At 33.4% G+C, this 10,382-nt stretch overlaps 2 protein-coding genes across 3 annotated transcripts; one reads left to right on the top strand and one right to left on the bottom strand.

The window, feature by feature from the left end:
* Nucleotides 1–4: 4 nt before the first annotated feature.
* On the bottom strand, nt 5–4,122 carry LOC125061371 (zinc finger protein 431-like). 2 transcript variants are annotated; one of them, XM_047666782.1, is made up of 3 exons: nt 3,398–4,119; nt 2,631–2,974; nt 5–1,001 (listed from the first exon to the last, which is right to left on the bottom strand). In XM_047666782.1, exons 1-3 carry the CDS (start codon nt 3,933–3,935, stop codon nt 654–656), a joined length of 1,230 nt encoding a protein of 409 aa, XP_047522738.1. In that variant the 5' UTR covers nt 3,936–4,119; the 3' UTR covers nt 5–653. The 2 variants fall into 2 exon arrangements, with proteins under 2 accessions (XP_047522738.1, XP_047522737.1); XM_047666781.1 differs by having other exon boundaries at nt 2,631–4,122.
* Nucleotides 4,123–5,170: 1,048 nt separating this feature from the next.
* On the top strand, nt 5,171–7,909 carry LOC125061376 (phosphatidylserine decarboxylase proenzyme, mitochondrial). The gene has a single exon (XM_047666790.1). The coding sequence runs from the start codon at nt 5,375–5,377 to the stop codon at nt 6,506–6,508; it is 1,134 nt and encodes a 377-aa protein (XP_047522746.1). The 5' UTR covers nt 5,171–5,374; the 3' UTR covers nt 6,509–7,909.
* The last annotated feature ends 2,473 nt before the right edge of the window (nt 7,910–10,382 follow it).

The raw sequence follows: 10,382 nt of genomic DNA, 5'->3' as shown, positions 1-10,382 counted from the left end.
ATTACAACTGAATTTATACTTTATACTTAAATTATTTAAACATTTTCGATTACACAATCGGAAATTATATAATTAAGTTCCATATTAAAATCTAATACAGTTTGCTAGGACTTAGCACGATTATCCAGTTTAGTTTTCTCCTTGTTGGGCTTAAGAATGAACTTAACAAATTCAAGCAAATTAAAACAATATTCAGCCAGCAAATAAACTATCTGTATTATTAGAACCAACTATTAACTTTTCCGATTGGTTAAATACAAATTATAAAATATAAAAATATAACAGAAACATAATCTTAGCTAGATCCGGAATATATTCTAGTATCAGGCAGATATAACAAAATCAACTATATTTTTAAGTTTCGATTCCGATTGGAACGTTTTCTTATGGTCTGCATTATTAACACGATCATTCCGAGCCGATATTAAAAAAAATAATGACAACATTCTACGTAGTCCGTTATTACCATCTACTAATATTTACACTAACATATGCATATGTCAAGTTCACTTAACATTACTTCAGTTTGTGGGATATGATCCCAGAAAATGTCATTTTTATCTAAAATTACGAAAATCCCATAATTAAATTTCCGTTTTAAAAACTTGATGTAACAATCAGAGAGACACGTTTATTGGTAGATAACGAGATTATTAGAATTCTATAGGAACTTCCTCCATGACAATTGTATATGAACCACTATTACACATTTTCCCAGGCCGAATAACGCACTCATCATAAACTGTCAATTCCACAATGGGTGGTGGGATTTCAAAATAATCGTCACTCTCTTGTAGTTCAATTTCTGGCCTCGCATCACTAAATGGTGGGTCTGGTATATTATTTCGGATACAATTGTGTGTGTGCAGTAGCGATGGCCACGCAAACACCTCTTCACACGTATAACATTTTAGATCATCTGTATTCTGTACTGTATCTTTATGTACTGTTGCCATGTGGCGTTTTAGACCATAGCTATTTGAGAGGTACCTTGTGCAGATCTGGAAGAAAATGTGTGAGTTTGTGTATTTGAGCAAATAAAATACTTGATAAAATAATTAAATTATAGCGTATATTCTTACATTATAAATAATTATTGAAAAATACCAGGAGAAACAGCGAGATCTTTATGTCCCTTTCATTTACTACAAAAAGACTTTTCATACTAAAGCACATCCGAGCATTTCGATTGGACTAAATGAGCACGGAGTAAAAAAATAATACATCAATGTAATCGTTTATAAAAGAAACATAGAAATAAGAAAACACGTTTTTAAAGGATTGAAGCTATGTATTATTATAAACTTATAATTATTTCGTTGTCACGCTGTAAAGCACGCGAAACGTCTGGAAAAAATTATGTAAAATAATTATAAGTTTATAATAATACATATCTTCAATCCGTTAAAAAAGTGTTTTCTTTAAATGTGTAAAAGTTATGTTAATAAAAGACAATACAACATAGAAATAGCTTTCCCATAAAAAGAGGTGTGAGGCAAGGAGACCCGCTTTCACCCAAACTGGAAAAACGCTGGCCTATAGACGGTAAACACCTGAGTCATTTGCGATTTGCGGATGCCCTTTTGTCAGAATCATCCAACTACAAACAATGGTTTTAAATAATAGCAACAAAGACGGTGGGCTGCAGATGAACCTCTCAAAATGTTAATGACCAATGGAGAAAGGGCAGATTGGTGGAAAACTAAATACTATTGTATACTAAAAGCTGCTGTTGTGGTTATAGGCAAACAAATGAGCTTCGAAAGAAATAGGGGCCGTGAGCGCAGTATTCTAGGCGGGACACAGTTTGATGATGAAGATGGACACAACGAGTCACATTTTTTTTTATTTCTTTCACATCACGAAAAAGGACGACCGCGTATGCGATAGGGGGACGACCTTTCCAAAACTGCTGGCCCATACTGGGTTCAGGTGGCTTCTGGAAGAGATAAATGGCATTTCTTGGAAGAAGCATATACCTATGAATGGGGAAATTGTAACTTATAATTTGATGTTTCTTATGTTAATTCAATTCAGTTCAATTGTAATTTTTATTTTCTATTGACACACAACACAAATTCAAAAAACTAAAAAAAATATAACTAAAATTCTGACATTGATTAGTTACTGTACAAGTTTAAATAAAGTATACAAATAATATAGTTCATGCAATACATAATATATAGTTAAGGTATGAAAAATTTAAGTTACACTACTGCCACCTTCAAGGCTTTGGAAACCTTTGTTGTGTATAAGCTATGTTCTGGCAGAACAATGAATACTTCAATTTGGAATGGCCCAAAAGGATCATACAAAAAATACCGATTTATCTGAAAAATGCCTTTAACGATTAATATTAAATGCGAAATTGTCGTTTGTTACAATTTATTACTTTTTTCTACTGTATAAAGATATTATTATAACAGACATGGAAATCAAAATGTGTCATAGGCATGTTTAAGATCAATTGTTTTGAACATAAAATGCAGAATTTAAATAACAATATAAAAGAAGCAAAATTTTAAGGACATTATAATACATACTATGTATAAGGGACAAAGAATAGTGAAACCAGATGGTAAGCAAAATTGTATAGTAGATGTTTAATAGTTATAAAATCTATAACTTACTGTGCATTGATATTTTGATAAAAGTGTTTTCTTTGATATTGGATCAATAAGAGCCTTTTTAAGATCCACATCCAAACCATTTGGTATTTCTATATAATCCAGTGGTTCATCTGCCACTTCTTCAGGAATTTGAATTCTATTTAAAACTACTTCAGGCTTAAAGTGATCTGGCAATGGGTCTCCTACTTTAAACTTAAATTCAATCTTTGATTTACAATTAGGTCCTTTTTCAGGTAAATCCAAGTTATGAGTTAATTTATGTTTGAATAATTCAGCTTCTGATAAAAATTTGGCTATGCAGTGATCGCAGGTGAACTTTCTTTGGGATCGAGATTTATTTAATTCTGTAAGATGTAAAACATGTTTTTCTATTATATCTTGTTCAACCGCACTCTCATTGCAAAAGTTACATTGATATGTCCCCAAATTAAATGTATATAAGTCCATCAAATATTTTGAATGTAAGAATTTAATATGGTACGCAAGTCTGCATTTACTTTCAAATTGTTCTTTACAAATATCGCAAACAAATGCTGTGCCATGACTGGACATATGATCTTGCAGAGCAAGTAATGAATAATATATATCCTCACATCTTTTACATTTGTATTCTTGAACCATTTTACAGACATTGTGTTTATGTTCCATCAATTTGTGTTTATTCGCCATAAAACAACCACAAACATCGCAATGTAGTTTAATATGTACTTTAAAGAACATGCGATCAACAAATTTCTTAGTGCAATAATAACAAATGTAGCACTTACGCTTTTTGTGTTCACGCCTCATATGAACTTTTAAAGTTGAATATAGTTCAAATATCTTTGAACACTTTCTACACCGGTGATATTCATTGATTTCATGAACTATAACTTTGTCTGAAAACGAGACTCGCTTCAGAGATTTCTCGTCATGCACAAGCAAATGCTTATTTTCTTTATGCTTTTTTAACTTTTTTTCACTAGTATAAACCTTATCACAAATGTCACATTTCAGATTGTGCAAGTTTTTAAACAATAAGTCCCTCAACGCGTTTAAATCATTGCGAACCAGTCGCACTGAGCAATTTCTGGTGAATTCTGCTAGCTTGTCTTTATTCTCAGCATTTGGAATATCATTATTACTGGTTTCGATATTGGCTTCTAGTGACTTCACATACTTTGATATATTGATACGTTCTAGGCAAACCTGAGCTATTTTTTCGAAACTAAATGAGTTTTCTTGAATGTAATTGGCGCCAGAAATCGTCACTTCAGGCCCTGACGTATTCGGACTTTCGTTGTATCCATTATAGCATATAGACATGAGTGATTGATTTACAAGAAAGAAAAATGAACTGCTGAAATTTCAAAAGTTTTGAATATTAAATACATAAAATGTAAGCAGTAAACTAAGATTTAAACTTGTGGATTCAGGAATGTATTTTTGATTTTTTGATACACAGTTACACACAACACAAGTCATAAGTCACAACATTCAAAGCCAAAAACGTCGTTTTTGGCATTTGGCAATTGTCAAATGTCAAATGAAAATTGGCATCACAGTCGTACTAGTCTCGAGTTCTAGTCGAAATTAAAAAATCGGTAACCAGGTTCAAATTTTTTAAAATATTTGTTCTGTTTTTACGTCCGTAAGTTATAAAATATCACTATCAAAGTTTAATTTAATAATAAAGGAATGATTCTATAAAATGGAGTGGTGTTCTTGAGTAATTAAGGCTATGTTCACATGTAACGCGCGTTAACGCGCGTCAACGCGCGATCAAATTTGAAGAGCGTTCAGATGATGAGCGCTAACGCGCGTTGCGAGAGTACTCGTCAGTCTAGTTCGGTAGAACGTAGAAAATGGACGTGGAAGAGGCTATTATTTTGTGGTTATATTATAAAGAAAAATATAGAAAAAGAAAACGTACACATTGGGTTCATTCAATTTTGAAAAAAAAAATACAAATTATATAATATTTTTTATACAAATTTGCTATATTCCAACTTGCTGGCCTTTTTTCTACTTCATCGATTAGTAAGTCGATATCAATATCTTCAATTTCACTCATTTTAAATGCGAGAACAAAATAAAATTACGAAAATTAACAAAATTACATGCGATCGCGATGAAAGCGCGCGCTCATCTGAACAGCAAATGGACATTACATTAATATCAAAGCGCGCGTCAACGCGCGATCACCTGCGTCTAGAGACTTTTTCTCTGAGCGCCGCGTTGACGCGCGTTAACGCGCGCTCATGTGAACAGTTGTATGAAAATACCACAATGTCTAGTCGCGCGATTTGAAAACGCGCGTCAAGTTTTTGCCATCTGAACATAGCCTAAAATTAAGTTCAAAACCTTCGCTGTGTGCCATAGAGGTGAAAAAGTAATATAGCTATTAAATAAATAAAGACTTCTCTCTTTTTGTTTACATTTTATTATTAGAAAAAAAATATACAAATAAAAATGTTCATATTATCATGCCTTAGAAACTAGTATTAACTATTTGATACATTCATTAGTAGAATTTTATTTAAATAAAATTTCAAACTCAATTTTGGTTTAACATATCGATTGACTTACTAAAATCGATTTGTTGTCAATGTCATTTTTTATGTATTTTATTATTTTAATTCGACTTCAAACCAATAAGCCTTGGCCGTGATGTTATCAGTCGTTAATACTTACGCAAAACTATTTTTCGCTAATTAAATAAACATTTTATTTTTGAACTATTACTGAAGGTGGCCGAGTGCGAAATGTTTCCGGCGACGCGCATTCGAAGCTGCCTTCCAGTCATAAACCCGATGTTCAAGCGATTGAAGCCCCACAGGCCATTTCGTCAAGCAAATCTTTACCAGACAAAGAGTGTTAATACAACGGCGCAACTTCAGAAATCTAAATGGACAAACGTTCGGGCTATATTCACAAGATGGGTTCCTCTTGGCAGTGTTATGTACGTAGGATGGTGTTACATTCGAGCTACAATCAACTACGAGATATCGAAAGTGGAAATCAAGTTCTACGAAATGTTTCCATTTAGAATTACGAGCAGATTGTGGGGTAAGATTGCGGCGTATGAACTCCCTGTATCGCTTCGTAGCTTTGTGTATGGTACGTATGCACGAATGTTTAGCGTAAATCTGAGTGAAGCTGCGATATCCGATTTAACATATTATAAAAGTTTATCAGCATTTTTCACTCGAGCCTTACGCGATGGCGCGAGATATATATCACCAGCTCCATGCGTTTCACCATGTGACGGTGTTGTATTAAATTGTGGACCAGCTAAAACTGATAGAATAGAACAAGTAAAAGGTGTAACTTACAGTTTGGAAGAATTTTTGGGGGAAAATAAATGGTCTGGAAATGGTAGGAGCTACTATGACTCATTGCTACAAGATAAGAAGAATGTACTGCATCAGTGTATTATATATTTGGCCCCTGGTGATTACCATAGATTTCATTCTCCCTGTGACTGGAATTCTTCTTTTAGAAGACATTTTTCAGGAAAACTTTTGTCTGTAAACCCTTGGATGGCTAGCTTGATACCAGGGCTATTTACAATGAATGAGCGAGCAGTTTATATTGGAGAATGGAAACATGGTTTCTTTAGTATGACAGCTGTTGGTGCTACCAATGTAGGTTCTATAGAAATTTACAAGGATCCAGATTTAAGAACAAATACAAAAGGAAAGAGAAATAGAGTAGATGAAACAGTCATGGAAAAGATTTCTTTTAAAAAAGGTGAATTATTTGGACAATTCAATATGGGTAGTACTATAATATTACTTTTTGAGGCCCCAGCAGACTTCAAATTTGACTTAAAAGGTGGCGATAAAGTTCTTGTTGGCCAAGCATTAACAGAAATGAGTAAAGAAAACTCTAGATGACTGGTTTATGAAGACCTTGTCTATGCGGCTCAGATGATATTGATGTTATATATAATGTCGCTAATGCTTTAAGTATTATGTGTAGTCAGTGTAATTTAGCATATAAAGTGGTCTCTGGTAGCTTAGATACTAGATAGATATTTAGACAGATTATTTACTACAAAGAACCCAACACGGCTATTGTAGTACTCTCAGTTAGTTTAAGGGATGCAAATTAAGTATTATAATGACAGAGAATCAACATAATAGTTGGTAAAGCAGTTTTTACATATTTATGTAGGTTTTTATAATTTTACTAAGCTTTGGGTATGAAATTGGAGTTACAAGGAAAAATAAAAGTTGATGAATATATATATGTATATTGTATATATAACCATATAAACATCATTTAGAGATGATAAAAAATTACAAGGACATTTTATATAGCAGTTCTGGGTTCTTTTGTTATAATTGCTGTGAACTGGTTAAAATTATGTCCAATAAACATATATTTTGATCTGTAGCACATTCGATAGACACGATACTCATTATGTATGAAGCTTGCATCCAGTAGCTTTTATATTTATATAAACCTAGTCTTAAAAAGTGTGATTTAGAACTCAAATGTACAAAAACTCCAAAAATGAATTAAATATTAATAGAAAACTAATTGTATTTTTGTATTTTGCATACATAATTTGCCACACTGAATGAAGGTAAAATGTATTTTTACTTGTATTATGCTTTGAGCAAGTTAATTGGTCCGATGAGACGGTAAGTTTTTTAATTTAAATTATAAGAAAATTCGCTTCTAATGCTTTAAAACAAACAGATGGATTGTCAATTTGTGACCAGACGGGTCTTGTACAAGGTTTAACAATTTAAGATTCAATTATACAATTGTAATAATTTTGTTTTATACCGGCAACAATAATGGTTTTAAATACTTGCCTTAATAATCGATACATTTTCGGGAATTATAAAATATTAATGCAAAGTGGTAAAAGTACTTGTTACATTCAGAAATAACAGCAATATGGTCATTTTGTGTAGCTATTGATCTAGTGCCCCAACTCTGTAATTGCCATTAGCGATACCGATCCCAATAATGGGATTTTGTTACGCGGGATTATTGAGAGAACAACATCAAACTCACAAACCATACAAAAACGTCTGTCGCTATTGGAAGTTACAATACGGGCGTTGGTCGTTTTCTCGATTGTACATATAATATATGTAGTTATGTATTTGTAATTTAATCATTTGTATATCATGCGATTTTCTTACGGCTATTATTGTATTCGTGGTGTGAGGTATTCAAAGAATTGTTAAATTTTAAAGTATGATGATGCTATAATAAATTTGCTTTAGGGAAAACCTAGTATGACATTGAATTCAGGGTTAATAAATGTGTCGTTTTTATTTATTGTCTTTTATTTAACAAAGGATTTAAATAAAAGGATGTTAAGACACGAAGCTAGATTAGATCTAATTACCTAACCTATTTCTTACAAATCCACCGATATTAGTTATGTTAATGTAAAAGTATGTTTGTTACCGTTTATAGTTAAAACAGCTGAATAGAGTAATAATAATAAGAGTATTATTTTAAAAGTTGGTATCATTTTCATAACTGAATGCCTAGGTAATTATTCTCTGCAATTTTATCAAAACATGATTAGATAAATTGAGATAGCCATTTTGATAGACCATTTCTATATTTGCATTACAATATTCTAAATCACGAATGATTGTTTTGCGGTTCAAGGCCGTCCAAGCTTTTTGCGTGACGCTTATCGGTTAAATATACATAGATATTTTAGAGTAAAGCCGCTACAAGAACGCTTTTAAGATCAAGGGCAAATCAGTTTTTTTTCAACCGAGCTTGTCTCGTTTATTATCCGATATATTACTTACAACGTAGGTCTATTAATAGTGTTCAACTTACGTTTTATTTCTTTTGTGTTATTATATTTTTTGTTGTATTAAGTATATCTTAACGCTTAAATGTCTACAAAAATAGTATGAATGTATTTGATTGACTCATCAATTCTTTTTCTCGGATTGGTACTCAGGTTAATAGGTAATAATACACTGTCAGTTTTTAAACAAGATTTTAACATCTACCACTAGACTAGCTTTCCGTAATAAAACGTGGTTTAAACGTGGTTCGGTTGGTTCGATTTTTGCTAATCAATAACCCCAGGTCTATTAAGCCAATGGAGTTAGTAGTGATAGATAATCTGAAATACCATCTAGACACTCGTTTGACGGCTCATTGGTCTAGTGGTTAGTACCCCTGACTACGAATCCATGGGTCCCGGGTTCGATCCCCGGCTGAGACGAACATCGATGTGATGAGCATTTGGTGTTGTGCTTAAGTCTTGGGTGTTTAAATATGTATTTATATGTCTATCTATGTATAAAATGTATGTATATCCGTTGCCTAGTACCCATAACACAAGCTTTACCAGCTTAGCATGGGTCTAGGTCAATAATTGGTGTGAATTTGTCAAAAAAAAAAAAACACTATGTCGCCTAAGTATGCTTCAGATAAATAAGTAATTTTCACTGCCAACATAGTAAGTAGATTTATACGATAATATCATCGTATTTTATTCTGAAATAAGTAATTAATTAAAGTTCTTAATTATCTAAATTGGGTTGAACTTTAAAAGTCGACGTGCCATTTTTCTGCCAAGCTGTTATTTTCTAGTGGTGGCCAGCAGTTTTGTGTGATATTCCCTTCGCAGGTTGCCAGTATTCTTTACTGCTCGTGGCGTTCTAAGGTATCAGCGACAAGACCTTTTTTTCTCTAGTTTTCATTGTCAGATTTTATATAATTAGGAAAAGATTTTTATATAGGTAAATATTAAAGTTACTTCAAATTTAATTGGAGATATGTGTTTATTAAAGGCCTTAGAAGAACAATCATAAAACAAATATTTATTTATTGACACTTCGTTACCTAGTCAAAACGCGAGATCGCGCTGGAGCGTTTTTAAAAAGAATAAAATTTTATTTCTAATTAATATTTAATCAACCTGTTACATTGGTGATTAGCTTAAGACCTACAACGCACTAGCGGCTGGCCGCAATGCGGTGTGCCGCTGCGGCGGGCCGCACATCGATTATTATATGAAACCGCACGATAACAACGCACTGACTTGCGGTCAACCGTCAACCGCTCCGGTTGATCTGGAGCTCCGGCGAGCCGCACCGGTTGAATGATGCGGCGCGCCGCGTCCCCTCCACGCACTCGGCGCGGTTAGCCGTCCTACCTACGTCATCACATACCTATAATTATTTAACAAATGTAAACAAAATATTGTAAACCTATTTTAAAAGAGTAAAAAATAAAAAAATAAAATATGTTTATTATGGAACATAAGATACATGTATCACTTATTCCACGTCATTAAATTTGAATTTGTAATATTTCAAGAAGCACTGACGAGTGACGATTGCGGCAGACCGCAATAGGACCGCAATAGGGACGGTTAGCCGGAATACGGTGTGCCGCTGCGGCGGGCCGCACATCGATTATTATATGAAACCGCACGATAACAACGCACTGACTTGCGGTCAACCGTCAACCGCTCCGGTTGATCTGGAAGTCCGGCGAGCCGCACCGGTTGAATAATGCGGCGCGCCGCGTCCCCTCCACGCATTCGGCGCGGTTAGCCGTCCTACCTACGTCATCACATATAATTATTTAACAAATGTAAACAAAATATTGTAAACCTATTTTAAAAGAGTAAAAAATAAAAAAATAAAATATGTTTATTATGGAACATAAGATACATGTATCACTTATTCCACGTCATTAAATTTGAATTTGTAATATTTCAAGAAGCACTGACGAGTGACGATTGCGGCAGACCGCAATAGGACC

The sequence above is a fragment of the Pieris napi genome, chromosome 23 (genome assembly GCF_905475465.1).
Source record: "Pieris napi chromosome 23, ilPieNapi1.2, whole genome shotgun sequence".
In the NCBI taxonomy this organism is placed as follows: domain Eukaryota; kingdom Metazoa; phylum Arthropoda; class Insecta; order Lepidoptera; family Pieridae; genus Pieris; species Pieris napi.
This window is presented reverse-complemented; position numbering and strand designations above follow the sequence as displayed.